Source organism: Rhinopithecus bieti, unplaced genomic scaffold, assembly GCF_001698545.2.
Source record: "Rhinopithecus bieti isolate Rb0 unplaced genomic scaffold, ASM169854v2 scaffold_44159, whole genome shotgun sequence".
In the NCBI taxonomy this organism is placed as follows: Eukaryota; Metazoa; Chordata; class Mammalia; order Primates; family Cercopithecidae; genus Rhinopithecus; species Rhinopithecus bieti.
The window spans coordinates 1,253,590-1,275,298 of NW_016818573.1; the positions used below are offsets into that span (position 1 = coordinate 1,253,590).

Here is a 21,709-nt window from a genome sequence, read left to right on the forward strand (position 1 = left end):
CTAAAAATATAATAATTATCTGGATGTGGTGGCGTGCACCTATAGTCCCAGTTACTCAGGAAGCTGAAGCAGGATAATTGCTTGAACCCGGGAGGCAGAGGTTGTAGTAAGCAGAGATGCCACTGCACTCCATCCTGAGTGACAGAGACCCTGTCTCCAAAAAATAAATAAACAAAAAACGAATAAAATACAACATGCGAAAAGCTATCCTCCTTCAAAGCCCCTCTTCATTGCCCCCTCCCTGAGGAAGCCTTCCTCGGTTCCCAACCCAGGACCAAAGTAAGACAGGGACCCTCTTCCTGGCCTGCTTCTCCCCAGGCCCTGGTTAGAGAGTGCAGGTCATGTATCCAGCCTTGAGCTCTATGGGTGCAGACATAACTAACTCACCTTTATGTCAACTTGGTAGAGATAACTTGCTCCAGGAGAGCTGGAAAAAAACTTTCATTTCCTGCCTACGATATTCCAGGCATCTTCCTTCCAGCCCACTAAATTGTCACCACAATCCCATGGGGTATTATCAACCCTTATTTTACTGATAAGAAAATCGAGGCTGGGAAGGACCCACAGGAAGTAGCAAACTCAAGAATAATCAAGGCTGTCCAGCTCCAGGGCCCCTGATTTTTCATGAGAGCAGCTAGCCTGGTGCCTAGCTCACAGTTCAGTTCCAAAAATGTTTAACTCAACCAAATTAAATTGGAATTAAGATTTAACTAGAATTAAGATTTTCTAAGATTGTCTTCTGGAGCTGGGGTCTTCCCATGTTCTGAGATCCTGAAAAAGCGGCTGAGGGCCCTAAGTGGCAGACAGCACCCCCACCCGGCTAAAGGGAGCCAGGGCCAGCGGTCATAGCCCGGTGGGAAAGTTTCCTCATTAAACCACAGTCTTTTAGCCTACTGCGCTGCCCTTCGGGGCCAGGGTTTTGTTTTTAACAGCTTTATTGAGATACAATTGACATACCATATAGATGATACATGTAAAGTGCAATTCAATGGCCAGGCATAGTGGCTCACACCTATAATCCCAGCACTTTGGAAGGCTGAGGTGGGCAGATCACCTTGAGGTCAGGAGTTTAAGACTAGCCTGGCCAACATGGCAAAACCCCGTCTCTACTAAAAACACAAAAATTAGCCAGGCGTGGTGGCAGGCACCTGTAATCCCAGATACTCGGGAGGCTGAGACAGGAGAATTGCTTGAACACAGGAGGCGGAGGTCACAGTCAGCCAAGATTGCGCCACTGCACTCCAGCCTGGGCAACACAGCAAGACTCCATCTCAAGAAACAAATAAAGTGCAATTCAATGCCTTTTTAAATATATTCACAGATATGTGCATCTACGACCACAATCCACTTTTAGAACATTTCGTATCCCAACCCCCTTAGCTCCCTCAGCCCTTGGCAACCACTAATCTACTCTCAGTCTCTATGGATTTGCCTATTCTGGACATTTCTTTTCTTTTTTTTTCTTTTTTTTTCTTTTTTTTTTTTTGAGATGGAGTTTTGCTCTTGTTGCCCAGGCTGGAGTGCAATGGCATGATCTCGACTCACCACAACCTCTGCCTCCCAGGTTCAAGCGATTCTCCTGCCTCAGCCTCCCGAGTAGCTGGGATTACAGGCATGCGCCACCACGCCTGGCTAATTTTGTATTTTTAGTAGAGATGGGCTTTCTCCATATTGGTCAGGCTGGTCTTGAACTCTCGACCTCAGGGGATCCACCTGCCTCAGCCTCCCAAAGTACTGGGATTACATACGTGAGCCACCGTGCCCAACCAATTCTGGACATTTCATATCAACAGAATCATAAATTAGGGGGGTTTTGGGTCTGGCTTCTTAGCATATTGCTCTCAAGGTTCATCTGTGTTGCGGCGTGTGCTAGTACTTCACTTCCTTGTATGGCTAAATAATATCCCATCATACGACTATAGGTATGTGCCACACAATAATGTTGCAGTCAATGATGAAATGCATATATGATGGTGGTCCCATAATATTATTGATTTTACTTGACAGACAGAGTCTCACTCTGTCACCCAGGCTGGAGTGCAGTGGTGCGACCATAGTGCACTGCAGCCTCGAACTCCTGGGCTCCTGAAGCCATCCTCCTGCTTCAGCCTCCCAAGTAGCTAATTTTCTGTTTCCTTTTTCACTTTTTACAGAGACGGGGTCTTGTGACATTGCCCAGGCTGGTCTTGAACTCCCAGCCTCAAGTCATCCTCCCACTTTGGCCTCCCATGTAAGCCACTGTACCCAGCTAAGAGTTCTTGATGTAGTCTAGATATAAGTTCCTGGTTACATAGATGATTTCCAAAATGTTCTCTCACTTTGTGGGTTGTCTATTCCCTTTCTTGATAGTGTCCTTTAACGTAGAAAAGTTGATTCTGATGACGTACAGTTCATTTTCTTTTATTGCTTGTGCTTTGGCATCGTATCTAAAAAATCATTGCCCAACCTAAGGTCACAAAGAATTACACTTATTTTTCTTCTTATAGCTCTTCTTACATTTAGGTCTTTGGTCCATTTTGAATTAATTTTTGTATGTGGTATGAGGTGGGGTCCAGTTCATTCTTGTCCATGCGGATATACAGTTGTTTTAGCGCCACTTGTTGAAAGACTATTCTTTCCCCCATTAAATTGTCTTGGTGTTCTTATTGAAAATCAATTAACTGTTAATGTGAGGGTTTACTTCTGGGCTCTCAGTTCAATTCCATTGATCTATGTGTCTATCCTTACCCCAGTACCACACTGCAGTTAAATTCTGAAATCAGGAAGTGTGAGTCCTCCAACATTGTTCTTTTTTAAGATTCTTTTGGTTGTTCTGGTTCCCTTGCATTTCTCTGTGAATTTTAGGACTGTCTTGTCAATTTCCGCTAATGAAGGCATCTTGGATTGTGACAGGGATTGCAGATCAATTCAGGGAGTATTGCCATCTTAACAATACTAAGTCTCTCTGATCCATGATCATGGGGTATCTTTCCATTTATTTGGGTCTTCTTTAATTGTTTTCAACAATGTTTTATAGTTTTCAGAGTATAAGTCTTGTACTTTTATTAAATTTATTCCCAAATATTTTATCTTGATGCAATCTTAAATGGAATTGTTTTCTTCATTTTCAATTTGCCTACTGCTACTGAAATACAATTGATTTTGGCATACTGATCTTACGTCCTGCAACCTTGCTGAACTCACTCAATTCAAATAGATTTTAATGGATTCCCTAGGTTTTCTATACAAAATCATGTCAGCTGAAAAGAAAATACTTTTACTCTTCCTTTCCAATCTGGATGCTCTTTATTTCATTATCTTTCCTAATTGCCCTTTATGATCAAATTTTGAACTAGTAACTAGTTATGATTTGGCAGCCCCTTCCCAAAAAGCAGCAGCAGCAGCCGCTCTGACCCTAGGATGCCAGAGCTCTCATCCCCACTGCTTTCCACACCTGCTGAGTGGATGCCTCCTCCAGGGCTTCACCTTTTGGGGAGAGGCTGCCTGGTTGGGGGCTCTGGCTCGCCTCCCTGTATGCCCTTCTCTGGACCCGGGGAGGCTGAGCCCTGTGGGTGGAGGTACCTGGGCTCCCTTGCTGGCTGGTTTCCTGTGGGTCCAGCTGATGAGAGGCACAGGCAGGAGACAAGGGTAGGTAGAAGGTGGAGAGAGAATGTGGGGTGTGTCTTCCTCACTCTTTACCAGCTTTGATGCCACCGTCCTGACCCAGGCTGTGTCTTGTCGCTATGACAGTCCCTGCTGGCATCCCAGTGTCCACTATTTAGCCCTCACTGGTGTTTGCAGGAAGCGATATATATATATTCTTTGGAGACAGAGTCCCGCTCTGTCACCCAGGCTGGAGTACAATGGCACAATCTTGGCTCACTGCAACTTCTGCCTCCCGGGTTCAAGCAATTCTCCTGCCTCAGCCTCTGGAGTAGCTGGGATTACAAGCACCTGTCACCACACCTGGCTAATTTTTTTTGCATTTTTAGTAGAGATAGGGTTTTGCCATGTTGGGCAGGCTGGTCTTGAACTCCTGACTTCAGGTGATCGGCCCAAGCCTCCCAAAGTGCTGAGATTATAGGTGTGAGCCACCACGCCCAGCCAGGAAACGCTATTTCTTCTCCTGACCCCTTCAAGTCTAGTGGTAGTAACGACTTTCCACTGTCGCTTGGTGCCTCAAGTTCCCTTGTTGGGTGTCTGACTTTTCTTGCCTGATGAATTCCATTTATTAGAAATAGTGTGCAACCCTCAACCATTCCTCAGTAGTCTTGACTGCTATTCTGCTAGATGACACACCCCGACATCCTGTGGAGGAAGGCACTGTGGAACCTAGGTCAATGTGAAAGCTTGGTTCTCTGGGCAAACTGATTACCAAAGTACCCAGTCCAAGAGCCAAGGAGATAGTAAAGAAATCCAATGGCAAACAGCTTCGGTTCCTGGAAGAAGAAAGTAAACAGCAACCCAGGGAGGACATGACCTTGGCTGTAGTTGCTGCTGTTTTCTCTCCCTATTCTCGACTCCTAGGAGAACATAGCTTCGTAGCCCCATGATCTGACCTTTCATCCTATGCTTTGGAGTTTGAGCACAAACACTGACTGGCTCAGAGGCTTCCCGGAGATGGAGTTCTGGGCATCCACTATTGCTGAGTTTATTGTGACAGCCACGTGGCAAGTGTCGGAATCACTGATCGTTTGTGTGAGCTACTGCTGAGTGCCAGCCACTGCACTGAGTGACTTCTACGATCTCAATCATCAGAGGACTTGTAAGGGGAACATTACTGTAAGCATGGAAACAGACACCCAGATGAACAGCTTGCCTATGGCCTCAGAGCTCAAAGCCATGTAGACCCCTGTCTGCCCATCATGCCCAGCTGTGCCTCAGGTCCTGCCCTGCCACCCAGGAGTCCCTTATAGACAGATTGTCAAGATTGATCATGCTAGTGATTAGTAGTTACCAATCTCTCCTCCCTGCCTCCTCCACCATCACTCTTGCCCTGGCCAATCCCCGGCCTGTGATCACACCCTCCTCCTCCTCCAGCTGTATCACATCACAGTCACACCCGTGTGTCCCTCAAACTCTGACTACAGCCCTTCCCCCAGGCTTTCTGTGTAACCACAGTCGTGCTGCCCAGCCAACCCCCAGCTGAGTGGACATTTTGTTTTGTTGTTTTGGAGTTCTGCAAACAGCAAGAGCTCCCAGTTCGCCTTTACCCTAAAATGCACACCCCAGGGACGGGAGGGAAGCATGGCGGCTGCGGCAGGCCAGGCTGTCAGGAGCCTAGCCACTACACCACTGCAGCCCATCCACCTGCTGAGCAGCTGCTGACTCGCCAGGACTTACTTTTCTGCTCCACATTAGCAGGGGGGGTGTTCATCCAAATATAACAGTTCCTCCTCAAGGATGAAATTAGATTGCTGAAAACCCCCATGGGGAGGAAGGAGGCATGCAGGGTCCAGGGACCTGCGGTGGTGAGGGGATCTACAAAAGCCCTGGGGCCAGACTGCCTTTCCTATCTTCTAAATCCCAGTCCAAAAGGGATGCAGTCTCAGCACTGCCAACTCCTTTCCCCAGTCTGAAGGAAGAGGTCACGTCTTATAATCATCATGAAAACAAGAATAATTCATAGTAGCTGGAGTGCCAGGCCCTGGGTGAGGCACCATCCTGATTATCTCCTCAGTACTCACAAGGCCAGTACGGCTCTATCCAACCATGTTGTTGAGCTCGTCCCTACAGACTATAATTATTATTATTTAAAAAAATATATTTTTTGGCTGGGCACGGTGGCTCACACCTGTAATCCCTGCACTTTGGGAGGCGAGGCAGGCGGCTACCTGGAGGTCAGAGTTTAAACCGCCTGGCACATGGAGGAACCCCATCTCTACTAAAAATATTTAAAAAAAAAAAAAAAAAAAAAAAAAAAATTAGCCAGGCGTGGTGGCAGGTGCCTGTAATCCAGCTACTGGGGAGGCTGAGGCAGGAGAATCACTTGAACCCAGGAGGTGGAGGTTGCAGTGCGCCAAGATGGTGCCATTGCCCTCAGCCTGGGCAACAAGTGAGAGACTCCAATCTCAGAAAATAAATAAATAAATAAATAAATAAATAAATAAATAAATAAATAAATATTTAGAGACAGAGTCTCATTTCATCACCCAGGCTGGAGTGCAATGGCGTGATCTCAGCTCACTGCAACCTCCGCCTCCTAGGCTCAAGTGATTCTCCTGCCTCAGCCTCCCGGGTAGCTGGGATTATAGACACCCACCACCATGCCCAGCTACAGACTATAATTATATTTAACAACAACATTGCTAGTGCTCTGCAGTTTAGAAGGCACTTCAGCAGACACTCTCACTTGCTGCTAAGAGTAACCTCGCCTACTAGGCAGGACAAGCACCATCTTCATTTGACAGAAGCTTTTACACAGAGCACGGGACTTTCTGGCCTGTCTCCCACCCTTAATGTCCCACACCAGTTCCTGATCTCCTGCCCCACCTCTCCTGCACCCTGCCCCTCAGGTGACTCACTGTGTCAACATCCTTGAGGAAATGATTTCTGGTTCATGGCCCCAGAGCTGGAGCTTTGGAAGGATAAAGGGAAAAGCAGCCAGAGTCTCTGCCCTCAAGAGACAGGCATTCTAAGGCTGGGCGCGGTGGCTCATGTCTGTAATCTCAGCACTTTGGTAGGCCGAAGCAGGCAGATCACTCGAGCCCAGGAGTTTGAGACCAGCCTGGGCAATGTGGCAAAACTCTGTCTCTACAAAAAATACAAAAATTGCCCTTGCATGGTAGCACATGCCTGTAGTCCCAGCTACTTAGGAGGCTGAGGTGGGAGAATCACCTGAGCCTCCCTGGGAGGTCAAGGCTGCAGTGGGCTGTGATCGCACCACTGCACTCCAGCGTGGGTGACACAGCGAGACCCTGTCTCAAAAAACACACACACAAAGACACAAATTCTAATGAAAGAGAAAGGACAAACACAAATAAGAAACTGTATAACTAAGTGGGAAGGAAGGCCTGGCAGGGGCCACCTGGCCAAGTCTGGACCACAGGCTGCTGCGATTCTGTGGGAGGGGAACGGCATTTAGAGTTAAACCTTGGGTCCAAGTTCTGGCTTTGCTACCACCCATCAAACGACCTTGGGGAATTCACTCTACCTCTCTGGACCCCTTAGTCCGTCTACAAAACAGATTTATCCCTCTCAGCGCAGAGGGCTGACAATTAAGGGATCTGTTTTATGGGAAACTTCAAATTGTCTCTTCGGTTTCATAAACTGTAAACCGCAATACACATGCAAAGGACTGTGATTAGATTTCACCTCATCAGAGGCATCAAGTATTTACTGAGCAATGAACTGCCTGTAACGCACACTTGAGGGACGGAGAATCATATAAAACATGGCCTCTGCCTTTAAGAAAATCACTATCTGCTGATGAAGCAAGACAGGCACAGCCAACATACAACAAACACATAGTGTGTGCAAAGGCACTGCTGCGAGAGAAAAGGGAGAGGAGGCAGGCCGAGCAGCTTAGGAGAGCTAAGTGAAGGCTCATGGAGGAGACGCTTGGGCCTGGCCCTTAGGAAGGGCGCCAGCGCCTGCTGAGTGAGTGCACTGGGGTGAGAGGGAGAAACAGGGCCAACTGTCCTCATCTCCACGTGTGGACTCCAAGCTGACTCTGTTCGGGGTCAGGGGCCAGTGGAGCCGGTTCAAATGCTGATCACAACCCCCTAATGCTAATTAATCTGGTTACCTAGAGGAACTAACTTTTCTGAGACTCTGTAAAATAAGAATAATTATTTGACTTTGTTCATTGGGAGGATTAAATATGAGAATGCATGTGAACTGGTCTGTATTAGGGATGTAATATATGCTACAAATTAATAATCATCGACATCAAATAAGGTCTGACTGCCAGGGTGAGACCAGATTTTGGAAGGTCAGAAACCCCAATAAAGAAATGTAGAAACAATGATTTGGGGGTGATCAGCATAGAAGTGACAGCCAAAGCTATGAGAAAGAGCTTGGCCTCGGCAAGGTGGGGAGGGCTGCTGCCCACAAGCCCAGCTCTGGCCACCAGCATGCACCCTCCCCACCAGAACCACGGGTGCCTGGGCTGCCCAGGCCCTGGAAAGCTCAGCCCAGGATGTCACCACTCGCCCGTTTTCCTGAGAAGAGCACAGGAGCAGAGGTGGAACAGCAGAAATGTGAGGAGGAGAAACTGAGGCAGGAATGAAACGGAAGGGATGGTCTTAAGAGGCGCAAACAAATACTGCTAGTATGTCACAGCATAGGAGCCCAAAAGAGAAGTTTCAGGCAGAGGTGGGCAGGCGGGGAGCCTGCGGTACCATGAACTCTCAAAGTTGTGGGGAAGGGCAGCACCAAGCAGACAATGACCAGGTGAGAGACTGACACAGAAACAACAGAAGATGAAGCAGGAAGTTTAAGGGAACAATATGCAGCCCCCCCCAAAAAGTATGCATTCATTCATTCAATCACTTCTGAATGAGCCTTTACAACATGCCAGGCACTGTTGGTCATCAGAGAGAAAGCTGCGCAGGAGAGAACAGGTCCCTGTCGTCATGAAACTGACATTTCATGCCAGCCAGGAAACCGAGCACACAAACAAGACCATTCCAGATCCATCCTGATTGGTAAGTACTGTCTTCCGGCCTCAGACCCCCTCCTGATGGCAGGTCTCCCTTGGTGTCACAGAGAAAGGTACCACCTGACAGAGAACAAAGCCGCAGAGCTCAATCCCTCCATCCCTGGCCTAGAACTCCCGGGGATGGGATGGGGGTAAAGGCACGTTCTTAACAATTGCTAATCCCAAGCAGTTTGGGACTAAGCAGAGGGAAATATAGCTGAAGCATACGTAGATGTCCACGTCACCTCCATCCCCGCAGCCTTTCCTCCTACAAGCATGTGCATGTACACACACGTGCACACTGGCTCTCTCCCCTCTCCTTGGATTGTTATCCCATGACCTGGCAGGGAGCCCGGCCTGTCTGCAGTTAAAGAACCAGAGGCCATTTGGAACCTGATCAGTTTCTCCTCCTCCTGAACTGAGGAAAAGGTTTTCTTCAAAATGGGAGATGTTCTCTCCCCTTAAATGTGAGCAGTGAGTCCTACTCAAACGCCAGAGGTCTGGTCTCCCAAAATACAGGTAGTAACATGTTTTTCCTTTGCTGCTGTCTAGGAGGCCTCACATGTTGAACAGAGCATGACCTCACCCCTCCAATTTCCCAGATTCCTAAAGGAAAGCCGGGCCTTTCTGTTCTGTAACTTCAGGGCATTTTGTGAAGGACTGAGCTGGCTGGGGAGCTGGAGCACAGCAGCGCATGAGGGGCCGGCCAGTGCTGAACTAAGAGCAGGGCCTCCCCATGACCACTGGCAGCCACGCCATTTACACAGGGAACCATGCAGCCTTTCCCCCAACTGTCACCATCATGCAAGGGCATTCTGGCCCAGAGTTCTCAGATCCATGGCCAAGGTCTTCTGTCCATGGTCTCAGGCAAAATCTGTTCTCGGCCAGAAATGGTGGCTCACGTCTGTAATCCCAGCACTTTGGGAGGCCGAGGCGGGCAGATCACTTGAGGTCAGGAGTTCAAGACCATCCTGGCCAGCATGGTGAAACCCTCTCTCTACTAAAAATACAAAATTAGCCAGGTGTGGTGGCACACACCTGTAATCCCAGCTACTCGGGAGGCTAAGGCAGAAGAATCGCTTGAACCCAGGAGGCAGGGGTTGCAGTGAGTCGAGATCATACCACTGCACTCCAGCCTGGGTGACAGAGCAAGACTCAAAAACAAACAAACAAACAAAACAACAACAACAAAATCTGTTCTCAGGTAAGTAGGGTTTGCCTACCTCCTGCCCCCCCAGCTTGCCCATGCCTGACCAGAACGGTCCCCAGAGCCCTTGAGAAACGATCTGGTCCAACCCTCCTTTGGATTCCTGTTCTCTAAGGACTGTTGCCATCCTTCTACCCTCTGCTCTTCCAAGAGCTAGAAGGCTGCCAAGTCCCAGAGGGAAGAGCAACAATGGCCAGGATGTGTGGGCACCCCTACCCAGGACAAAGTGCCTAGAGGCCTCTGAAAGTCAGTCCTCTTACCATGGCAGTTGGTCTGCAGAGTTCCAGGGAGGCCACAAGTCTGGAACACCCAAGTCTGGGCCCGAGGCCTGCTGCCTGTTTATAATTGATGTTCTAGGTTAATCCCCTGTCAATGACTTTCCAGAACTGTCCCCTCCTTTACCGCTCCCAGGAGAGAGAGGCTGCTTGGGAGCCAATCTCTGGCTTAGGGGTGGGCCTTGAGTAGACTGAGGAAAGGATAAAAAACAAACACCGGGTCAGGGGTGAGCTGGAAGAGCGGCGGCCAAAAGCCACTGCTCACAAGTTCTGGTGGAAAGATGAAAGGGCAGTGGTGTTTGAGTTTCACAAAGAAGGGAGGGCCAGGGCCAGGGCTGGGAAAGCCAGCCAGGAGAGAGATAGGGCATCTGGCCTAAGGAAAGGAGCAGAAGATTCAATGGGGAGAAGAAAAAAGAAGGAGTCTAATGTCTTCCTCTTTCCTGCCAAGACCTCACTATACCTTGGGTGGTCTACCTGGGAACTGGTGACATCATGGGCCTGTCTCCCCACAGGGCCAGAAGACTGGATCCCTCACCAGGGCACATGTTACCTGGTGATTAGTATGAGCTGGTGGCCCAGTACGATTTATCAGCAAGCAGATGTTCACATGTGTGAATATACTACGAAACCACCCAGCTCAGCTCATTTAACAGTGTTATCCTAAAGGCCACTCCAGTCAGAAGCCAGAACAGAGTTCCCATCTACTGGGCACCACCCCACCATCGCAAGAAAGCAAAACACCAGGCTGAGCTCTGACGAGCTCCTTGGAAGGAGGCACAGTCAATAGCTCACTGTTAGATCTTTTGCTTGGCCTCCCGAACCCGAGGCTAATTGGTCGGAGGTCTTTCATGGTTCGGCACGCTCAGTGTATGACAGGAGACGGCATCTGAAGAGAGCGGGTGAGCTGAACCTGCTACGGGAACGTAAGTGCACCCTGATCCAAGCCAGGCAGAGAGGTCTGAACACCCCGATGTCCCCAAGAACATGCGTTAACTGAAAAGTCAGGGTGGAGGGATCCTGCACATTCCTTCAGGTCCAGGATCCTGACCAGCACCAGCACCTCTGTTTCCGCCTCTTCTCCATCTTTTCCCAAGATGACAACAAGCAGCTTTCTGTTTCCCTTCCAGCCCCCGAAGGAAGGGGGAGGCTACCCAGAAGGTGAGCCCAGAATGACACTCAAGCCAGGGGCCCTGCCTGGGAATAAAGAGTAGAGGATCAGCTGGAACGGCAAAGCAGGAAATGGTGGAAAGTCCTCATGTCCAGTGCCACAGCTGCTAGTTGTGACAATTCTTGTCCTTATCCAACACCAGGATAGGCACCGGGTGCCTCTTCCCCAGCTGGAGGCAGAGAGGTGCCACCAACTCCCACACTCGCCTTGAGATTTGCCCTCTGGCTGGCGAGCTGCTGGGGGCGGGGGGGGCGGAGCTGGAGGAAGTATCTGCATGGAGCCTGCACCTGGCCTAAGCCTCATCCAGGAGTGCCATTCCCAGTGACTTGCCCAGTGTCATACTCGTCATGGGCCCCAGCCATCTCCACTCGTGCTTCATTCCTTAGCACACAGAGGTCATGCAGGACATGATCTTCGGAACAGGCGTCCCTACCGCTCCCCACAGAGGAGAAGCTGCCTGAGAGTTGGGTCACAGCTTACCCAGCTATTCCTGCAGTGAGCATTTCACAGGCTACTACTGGATTGGATCAAAAATGTAATCACCACCACATGTCCTATTCGGTTCAGTGCAGCCTGCCTGAGTCTCCATCGGCATTGGGGAGCCAGAGCTGACAAGACACAGTCCCTGCCCTCCAGGAGCTCACATCGGGAAAGGCACTAGACACATAAACAGAGAAGAGAAAGCAAGTGTGGTGGGGGCCAAAGGAAGCAAGCGCCAGCGCTGAACTAGTGGTGGGAGGAGGGGACTCAGGTATTAGGAAACCATGGGAGCTGAGACTCACAGACAAGGTGAATGACAGAGGACTGGCCGGAAGGGAAAAGGGAAGAGAGTGGTGTGGCCAGGACACTGGCCATTGTGTGGTCACAAACCATGCAGTTTGGCATGGCTGGAACACGGGGTATGAGCAGAAGGGGACGCAGGGGCCTGACCACTCACTGTAGCATGATCCATGCTGTCTTCAATTTACACAGAAAGCCCAGTGTCGAAAAATTCAACAATTAACCTTCTATGCAATTGTAAAATACCCTGAAACCAACAATTACTAAGACTTTATAATGGGTTTCTTCATCTGAGAAAAACACAAGCAGGCGGAGTAAGTGTCTGGTTTAGTTAAACGGTAGCAAGGTTATGCGCTGCTGCCCTGGCAAATGAGTCACTCACATGCTCAACAACACTGTTAGTCCTGGGTGACAAACAGAACCAGGCTTCCAGCTGGAGGTTCCAGGTGGAGAACAAGTTGGTCTGTGCTCAGCTCTGGGTAGTGCCTGCATCTGTCCCGTCCTTGTCTTGGCTCAAGGTTCATCCTGCAGAAAGCTCCTTGTACCATCAGGGCAGCTGGATGGGCCCTTCTAACAGCCTTGGTCCCCCATTCTCCTCGGCCACCCCAAATCTAGCCACACATGCATTGATGTCATATGACGTCTATGGAGCAAAGTAAGCAAGCAGAGTTTCTTTCATTTATTCAGAAAGCCTGTAAGGACTGTCCACTATGTAACAGAAAAGAGGCTAGGTGCTATGGGGAAGCAGAGAGGGTGATGGACCCACACTTTAAGAACTCACCATGCAGCCAGTGGAGGCAAGATCTGCATGTGGCAAATTAGCATCCACCCCCAGAGTTAACTGCCAAAGAATAAGGCTGCAAGGCAGGGGATCACAGGGGCTAAGGTTTCCAGGCCTCTACTGTCTATGACCCCTAGAAAGATGCAACAAACCAGCTGGGCGCAGTGGCTCACGCCTGTAATCCCAGCACTTTGGGAGGCCGAGGCGGGCGGATCATGAGGTCAGGAGATCGAGACCATTCTGGCTAACTCGGTGAAACCCCGTCTTTACTAAAAATACAAAAAATTAGCCAGTCGTGGTGGCGGGCGCCTGTAGTCCCAGCTACTCGGGAGGCTGAGGCAGGAGAATGGCATGAACCCGGGAGGCGGAGCTTGCAGTGAGCCGAGATTGCGCCACTGCACTCCAGCCTGGGCGACAGAGCGAGACTGTCTCAAAAAAACAAAAACAAAAACAAACAAACAAAAAAATGCAACAAACCAACTACTTTGTGATACCGGCTCCAGGCCAGAGAGCAAAGGCTCTGGACTGATCCAACCCAACCCTGGTGTTGACAGTCTTACAGTGTCGCAGAATGCCCGGTGTCCTTCCTCCTCCACACAAGTCACATAAACCCACTGTTCTCCTCTCCCAGCACTGCAGTTTGAGCTCTGGGAACTGTGTTTAACTGCAACTCCAACACTTTAAGTCACTCTTCAACGTGGGAATTTACATCACCTTCTGAACTTTAGTTTCCTGATCTATAAAATGCAGAATGATCTGAGCCATCTTGTGGAGTTGCTATGAGAACCCAATGAGGTAACATATTTTTGAAATACCTAAGAGAGTCTAGCACAGTAGAGATGTCCCAAAAAATGACCCCAATGGTCAGCCCTTGTGATAATAGCCTTAGTCCTTCTCTCTTCCATCATGCCCTAGGGCCTCAATATAAGACAGGAAGAGACCTAGACACAAGCCCAGGGAGGCTAAAAACAGAATGTCAGTCCCTTGTAGGATGGTGACTAGAAGGAGCTGCGAGCTGTGAATCAGACAGTCATGGCCCTCTCTCTGCTACTGTTACCAGTGCTGTGCCAAGAGGCAAGTCACCCCGCCATCCTGGGATTCAGTTTCTTCCCCTACTAGACAGGGATAATAATTACCGGCCTCCTTCACAGGAGCAGCCTGGACCAAAAAAAGAAAAAACCATAACCCAGGTGCAACGGCAGATGCCTGTGGTCCCAGCTACTCTGGACGCTAAGGCAGGAGTTCGAGGCTGCAGTGAGCTATGATCACACTTGTAAATAGCCACCACACTACAGCCTGGGCAACACAGCCAGAGCTTGTCTCTCTCTCTCTCTTTTTTTTTTTTTTGAGATGGAGTTTCACTCTTGTTGCCCAGGCTGGAGTGCAATGGCACGATCTTGGCTCACTGCAACCTTCACTTCCTGGGTTCAAGATATTCTCCTACCTCAGTTTCCCAAGTAGCTGGAATTACAGGCATCTACCACAATGCCCAGCTAATTTTTTGTATTTTTAGTAGAGACAGGGTTTCACCATGTTGGCCAGGCTGGTCTCGAACTCCTGACCTCAGGTGATCCACCCACCTCGGCCTCCCAGAGTGCTGAGATTACAGGCGTGAGCCACTATGCCCAGCCCAGAGCCTGTCTCTTTAAAAAAAATAACAATAAATAAGACACATCCCTGTCTTCAGTCTAGTTAAGAAGGAAGGCATAAAGAAGAAGAGATTAAACAACATAAAGTTAAATTAATAGAAGGACAAGCATTGAAAAGAATACAAACTCAGGAATAAATTTAACGAAAGAAATGCAAACCTTAGGCCGGGCGCACGCCTGTAATCCCAGCTACTAGGGAGGCTGAGGCATGAGAATCGCTTGAAACTGGGAGGCAGAGGTTGTGGTGAGCCGAGATCGTGCCACTGCACTCCAGCCTGGGCAACACAGTGAGACTCCATCAAAAAAAAAAAAAAAAAAAAAAAAAAACAAAGAAAGAGAAGAGAAGAGCAGAGCCAGGCCGGCGCGGTGGCTCAAGCCTGTAATCCCAGCAACTTTGGAGCCGAGAACGGGCAGATCACGAGGTCCCAAGAGATCGAGACATCCTGGCTAACACGGTGAAACCCGTCCGCTACTAAAAATGCAAAAAAATTAGCCCAGGCCCGTGGCAGCGAGCCGCTTGTAGTCCCAGCACTTGGGAGCTTGAGGCAGGAAAATGGGCGTGAACCTGGGAGGCGGAGACTTGCAGTGAGCCTGAGATCGCGCCATTGCACTCCAGGTCTGGGCGACAGAGGCCGAGACTGCCGTCTCAAAAAAAAAAAAAAAAAAAAAAAGAGCAGAGCAGAGCAAACCTTATACACTGAAAACTATAAAAGACCCTCAAAAGAAATTAGAAATCTAAAGGAAAGAAAAGATACCACATGTTCACGGGTCAAAGACTGCATGTTGCTAAGATGGGAATACTCCCCACACTGACCTACAATCTCCATCGCAGTCCTAGATGTCCCAACAGTTTTGCCCACCACTGCCTTTGCACCATTGGTGCCAATGTCAACACAGAGGAAAAGGCAAAGAACCTCTTGGTATTATTATGGAAATCCTTTTGACGCACAGACCCCCCTGGAATGGTCTTGAGGAGCTGCAGGGGCCTGGGGACCTCACTTTGAGAACTACCAGTCTAGGAAGACGCTCCCTGCTGGCCCGGGAGAAGGTAATGCCAATTCTGGAGTAAAACAAACAACCTTCTTCACCTTGGGACACAAGAAGAGGCAGGGAGGTAAGCGGCGTGATTCCTGCACTGAGTAGGTGGGAGGGCTGACCTCAGCGCTAAGTGACTGACAGCCGTAAAAGGTAGAGTTCAGCTGAGCAGCCGCTTCCTGTGGGAACTTCCAAATCTAACAACCTGCTCTCCGCTGGTTTCCTCTCCACCCTTTCCATTCCTTTGACCTCAACACAAAATAGGCAGCTTTGATTCATGGGATCCTTTTCCTGCTTCCCCACTAGAGTGGGCCAAGAGGGAATGGGGATGGTTGGGGAAGGAGGGCAAGAAGCAGGAAGGGAAGAGGACGGCAAATACTATCAGCTCCTGCCTCTGTCCAGCTGCCCCCAGCCTCAGTTCACCCTGGGGTGGGGAGGGGTCTCCCAACAATTCCCACCACACTCCCTTCCTGCCAATTAGCCTCCTAGTTCAGCGTTAACGAAGGGCTTCCTCCTGCCACAGCTGAGGTCACTGGGTAGGGAAGGCTTCTTCGCTCATCACCACAGTTGTAAGCCCCCACCCAGCAACCCACACAAGACCCCAGGTTGGCTCAAAGCCCAGTCCTCACAGGATATTCAGTAAAACAACGTGAAATCCGGGTGGGAACTAATTTCTCACTGGAGAGGAGAATGTTAGAACCGCAGCAGCAGTAGTAAAGCTGCTTGGCCTGTGGCGCCAAAGGCGGAAAACAAAGTGACATTCAGGCCCCAGGGACATACAATAGGCCCTTATGCTCTTTTCTGGTTTGGGCCCAGAGCTGCTAAGCTGAGCTAGAGGGTCCAATGGGTGGCCCCTGGGCAGGGGTGACCCTAGGATGCATGGGGCCCCAGACAAATACATTTTGGGGACCCATCTATATAAAAACTTAAGTCACTCAAAATTAGTGCATCGGCACCATTCTGGCAGCCCAATCTCACATGATTCCCACTAAAGAAATACTTCAGGCTGGGCACAGTGGCTCACACTTGTAATCCCAGCACTTTGGGAGGCCAAGGTGGGTGGAACACGAGGTCAGGAGTTTGAGACCAGCCTGACCAACATCTCTACTTAAAAAAATACAAAAATTAGCTGGGCGGGCCTGTAATCCCAGATACTCGGGAGGCTGAGGCAGGAGAATCTCTTGAACCCGGGAGGCGGAGGTTGCAGTGAGCCAAGGTCGCGCCACTGCACTTCAGCCTGGGCAACGAGAGAGACTCCGTCAGAAAAAGAAGAGAAGACTGGAGGACCCGGAAAATTTGGAGGAAGGTACCCCTCAGGTGTAGAGTCTGAACAGGGGCCACATGTGCCCAGGCCTAAGGCTGGTACTGACCTGAGGACACACAGCCACAAAGGTGGGTTTGAAGGATTAAGAACGTTGCCCTCAAAAAAGAAATCTAGGAACTCAAAGCCAAGGTACGTCTCATTTCCTCCTCTCTGGGGTTATCAAGCTACCTGGGCAATCCAAACACTTCGGTAAGTCAGCAGGTCTCTCTCTATCTCCCTACTGGATAAAACAGGGTGGTCTGTTCTGATTTTCACACCGTATTCCTGCCCAATCTCTCTCTGTAAGGTCAACAGGTAAGAAGCCAAGAAAAAAGAAAGCCTTTGCAGCTGGGTGCGGTGGCTCACGTCTGTAATCCCAGCACTTTTGGGAGGCCGAGGTGGGCAGATCACCTGAGGTCAGGAGTCCGTGACCAGTCTGGCCAATATGGTGAAACCCCGTCTCTACCAAAAATACAAAAATTAGCTGGGCGTGGTGGTGGGTGCCTGTAATGCCAGCTACTAGGGATGCTGAGGCAGGAAATCGCTTGAATCTGGGAGGCGGAGTTTGCAGTGAGCCGAGATGGCGCCACTGCACTCCAGCCCAGGCAACAAGGGCGAAACTCTGTCTCAAAAAAAAAAAAAAAAAAGAAAGAAAGACAGACTTTGCCGGGGTCCCTTTGAGGGAAGGACTGAGTTTGGCCCATAGTAAATGCTCAAAAAATATGAGTAAAGAACAAACACAGATAATCTACAAAATGATAATTCACTGCCAGGCAAGGAGGCATTTAATTCAACTCCAAACAGGCCCTGTCCCCTCGAGGCATTTCTACCATTGTCTCCAATTACACTACCAGGGACTGTTTAGTAGTAGTGCCAGGCAGGTTGTGGTGGCTCACACCTGTAATCCTAGCACTCAGGGAGGCCAAAGTGGGAGGATGGCTTGAGTCCAGGAGTTCAAGACCAGCCTGGGCAACACAGCGAGACGCCACGTCTAGAAAAAATAAAACATTAGCCGGGTGTGGTGGTGCGTGCCTATGATCCCAGCTACTCCAGGGGCTGAGGTGGGAAAGTCACTTGAGCCTGGGGGAGTTCGAGGCTGCAGTGAGCTATGATGGTGCCACTGCACTCCAGCCTGGGTGACAGAGCAAGACCCTGTCTCAAAAAAAAAAAAAAAAAAACACTCTAGTGTCAGCAGGGTCCTAGGGTGCGCCAGTGGGGAGGGCTCACAAGGTAAACAGACAGCTCCAGCAACCAGGCTCCAGCCAGGGAGGCAGGGAGGATGCTGCTGCCATAAGCTCCTCCCACCCTCCACTCCATTTCAGAGAGAGAGCATGGTGGATCTCTGAAACCTGCCTAAGGTTCCCCACGTTCTGTCAAGCTCCATAGCCAGACGCTGCCTGCTGCGGGCGGCAGATAACCACAGTAGGAGGGTGGCTTCCCCTGATGGGCCAGCAGGGTTAGGGCGCTCTCATTACCCACTGCCTGTGCAGCAGTGATCACAGCTGCAATCAAACAGGGAATGGCCTTCTGCCAGTCCCCCGTGATGACAGGAGATGGCTGGGGCCTTCTCCCTGCTGTGTCTTCAGCATGAAGCATGCGGCCTAGAACACAGTCCTGCTTGGTAAACAGTTATAGAGCAAAGGCAAGTCTCCCTAAACCACACGGCAGCCTCTGGAGCTGAGGGCCAGCTGCGGACCACTCCATGCCCTGTGATCCTGCACGTAGCAAGGGCTCCAGGGGTGATTCTGCTCCATCCATGGAGGGCTGTACCAGGGCCCTGCCCTCAGGGGGAGCTACCAGGGAAGGAACTACAGGCCTCAGAGGTGGCATGCCAGGTTCGGAGACTTCCTCGATTTATCCTAAAGTCTCACGCTAACATAACAGAGAAGGCAGTCAGGCAAAAAATCCCGGCCCTGACAAGCACATGCTGTTGGGGGAAGCCCAGGCCCAGTCCTCTGAGGCCCCAGATTTGGTTCTGTCTCCCTTCTTTCTTTGTCCTTTACAGGCAACAGCCACTGCCTCTTTCAGCACTTTGAGAGCAGTACTAACTACCCCTCCCATAGTCTCAGTCTTTCCTACAACGCTCTTTACAGCCTCTGCTCCCTCTGCTTTGGTCCTTCCTCCTCCTTACCCTCCAAAACAAACACACCAACTGCGTTTCTTTCAGCCACCGCTTCTGCTGGAACTCACCTATTCCCCAAGGGGCTGAGCAGGAACAAATGCCCTCTGTGCAGGGACCACGTCTCTTCCCCAGCTCTCACTCACCACACTTGGCGCAGCTCCTGTGGTCTTTCCCTTAGCACAGGTCAGGTCAGGCCCACAGCTGTAGACAGCAAGCCTGTCCTGCTTGTTGCCAAGCAGTTTCACTATTATTATTATTTTGTAGAGATGAGTTCTTACTGTGTTGCCAGGCGGGTCTTCACCTCCTGGGTGCAGGTGATCCTCTGACCTCGGCCCCCCACAGTGCTGGGATTACAGGCATGAACCACCATGCCTGACCTGCCAAGCAGTTTTGTATGTGCAGTTTGTACTCTGAACAGGGTTAAGGAGGACCTCACCATCTAAGCAAAGCACTGGGCTTACAGGCAGCAAGTTACTCACTTCAATTTCTAGGGGCCCTGAGTTCCTAGGAGCCGCCAGTCCTGAGACCATGGCTTAGTCACCTTAGTCTCCCCAAAGGCTAACAGAGCAGTGATCCAAGAAGGTACTGGGTAGATATAGGGAACCAATAAACCTGAAGGGAGAAAAGCATGACACTGCAGAAAGTACACAAAATTTTGGAGCAGAAAGGCTGGGCGCGGTGGCTCACGCCTGTAATTCCAGCACTTCGGGAGGACGAAGCGGGTGGATCACGAGGTCAGAGATCGAGACCATCCTGGCTAACACAGTGAAATCCCATCTCTACTAAAAATACAAAAAATTAGCCAGGTGTGGTGGCGGGCGCCTGTAGTCCCAACTACTCGGGAGGCTGAGGCAGGAGAATGGCGTAAACCCGGGAGGTGGAGCTTGCAGTGAGCAGAGATCGCGCCACCGCACTCCAGCCTGGGCGGCAGAGCAAGACTCTGTCTCAAAAACAAAAAAAAGATTTGGGAGCAGAAAACCTAGATTCCAGCTCTAGTTTGTCATGACCCTGAGCAAATCGTCTACAAACCAAGAGCCCTCACCCCATGCAGAAATGTTTTTGTTTTTGCTCTTTTGAGACAGGGTCTTGCTCTATCACCCAGGCTGGAGTGAGTGGTGCAATCTCAGCTCACTGCAAGCTCTGCCTCACAGGTTCAAGGGATTCTCCTGCCTCAGCCTCCTGAATAGCTGGGATTACAGGGGTGTGCCATCACACCTGGCTAATTTTTGTATTTTTAGTAGAGATGGGGTTTCATCGTGTTGGCGAGGCTGGTCTCAAACTCTTGGCCTCCCAAAGTGATCCACCCGCCTTGGCCTCCCAAAGTGCTGGAGGCCCAAAGTGTGAGCCACTGCACCTGGTCCTCCCTTAGAAATGTATATTAAAGCACTCTACTTATCAGAAGGGTCTATGCAAATTGGCATAGGTTTCCAGAGATCACCCTTCACCTTTTCCTACCTAGGATGGAGTTCAAGAGCATAAAGAATTGACAAGCTAAGGGGTCTGAACTTCTAGAACTAAGCTCCAAGGAAAACTAAAACCAAGCCGGGAGGACTGATGCTATTCTGTAGGCTGAGCTTGTTGCTTTGGACGCTGTCCTCAAGCTTGTCTTGTGTATGTGTGTTGCCTTAGCTAGATTTAAGCTTCAGAATGGGCTGGGCGCGGTGGCTTACGCCTGTAATCCCAGCACTTTGGGAGGCCGAGGCAGGCGGATCACGAGGTCAGGAGATCGAGACCATCCTGGCTAACATAGTGAAACCCTGTCTCTACTAAAATTACAAAAAATTAGCCAGATGTGGTGGCGGGTGCCTGTAGTCCCAGCTACTCGGGAGGCTGAGGCAGGAGAATGACGTGAACCCAGGAGGCGGAGTTTGCAGTGAGCCGAGATCACACCACTGCACTCCAGCTGGGTGACAGAGCAAGACTCCGTCTCAAAAAAAAAAAAAACAAAAAAAAACTTCAGAATGTCTAACACCTACACGATGCCTGTTCACTGCTCTGGTGGACGTGACAGTTACCGACAAGGGGAAGCGGTCTGGAAAACCCTTGGCATTTTGTATAATAACAGAGAAATTTATTTGGTCTGAACTTGGGTTACCTGAGGGTAAGAGGCACCTGAGCCCAGCCTCAGCCTTCTGGGATTATGGCACTCATACCCCAGGGTGAGCTGCAGGGAATGACGTCGGTGGGCAGCCTAGAGCCTGGGATGGTCCATGAGGACCTCCTGCTGCAGGAAGGGGACAAACTGGAAGCTGGTTAGCTTTCCCCTAAGTTAGCACATACCCAATAGAGCACCCACCATAAACTGCAAAATCTATAGTCAAATGCCCAAGTCGCTTCCCCCACAGCAGCCTGTGAGCCCTCTAGGTGGTGATGGAAATAGCAAAGAAAACCCTTTTTCATCCTCTTAAAGAATTTTGCATTAAAGAAAAATTCATATGCAAGGCAATTAAAATTCCTCTTTCCATTCCCAAGTCCTATAGAAGGGAGGTTCACAAACTATAATGTTTTGAGTCCACTAGAACCAACTCTGTAATTAACATTCTACTTCTAGGCTGGGCGTCGTGGCTCATGCCTATAATACCAGCACTTTGGGAGGCCGAGGTAGGAGGACTGCTTGAGCCCAGGAGTTCAAGACCAGCCTGGGCAACAGAGTGAGATCTTATGTCAAAAAACATATATAAAATCTATCTATCTATCTATCTATCTATCTATCTATCTATCTATCTATCTATATATATATATTTTTTTTTTTTTTTTGAGAAAGGATTT

At 49.8% G+C, this 21,709-nt stretch overlaps 1 protein-coding gene across 5 annotated transcripts in view; it reads right to left on the minus strand.

Annotated features, from left to right (window-relative positions):
- Positions 1-21,709, minus strand: part of PC (pyruvate carboxylase) — a 108,057-nt gene that overhangs the window by 50,875 nt on the left and 35,473 nt on the right. The window contains exon 1 of one of the 5 annotated variants that reach the window (XM_017857263.1): positions 10,088-10,217. The exons of the other annotated variants lie outside the window; for them this stretch is intronic. Within the exon in view, the coding sequence (XP_017712752.1) occupies positions 10,088-10,090 (3 nt within the window). The 5' untranslated portion in view covers positions 10,091-10,217. Of the gene's footprint in view, positions 1-10,087; positions 10,218-21,709 lie in introns of those variants that run through there. 5 annotated transcript variants of the gene reach the window in all.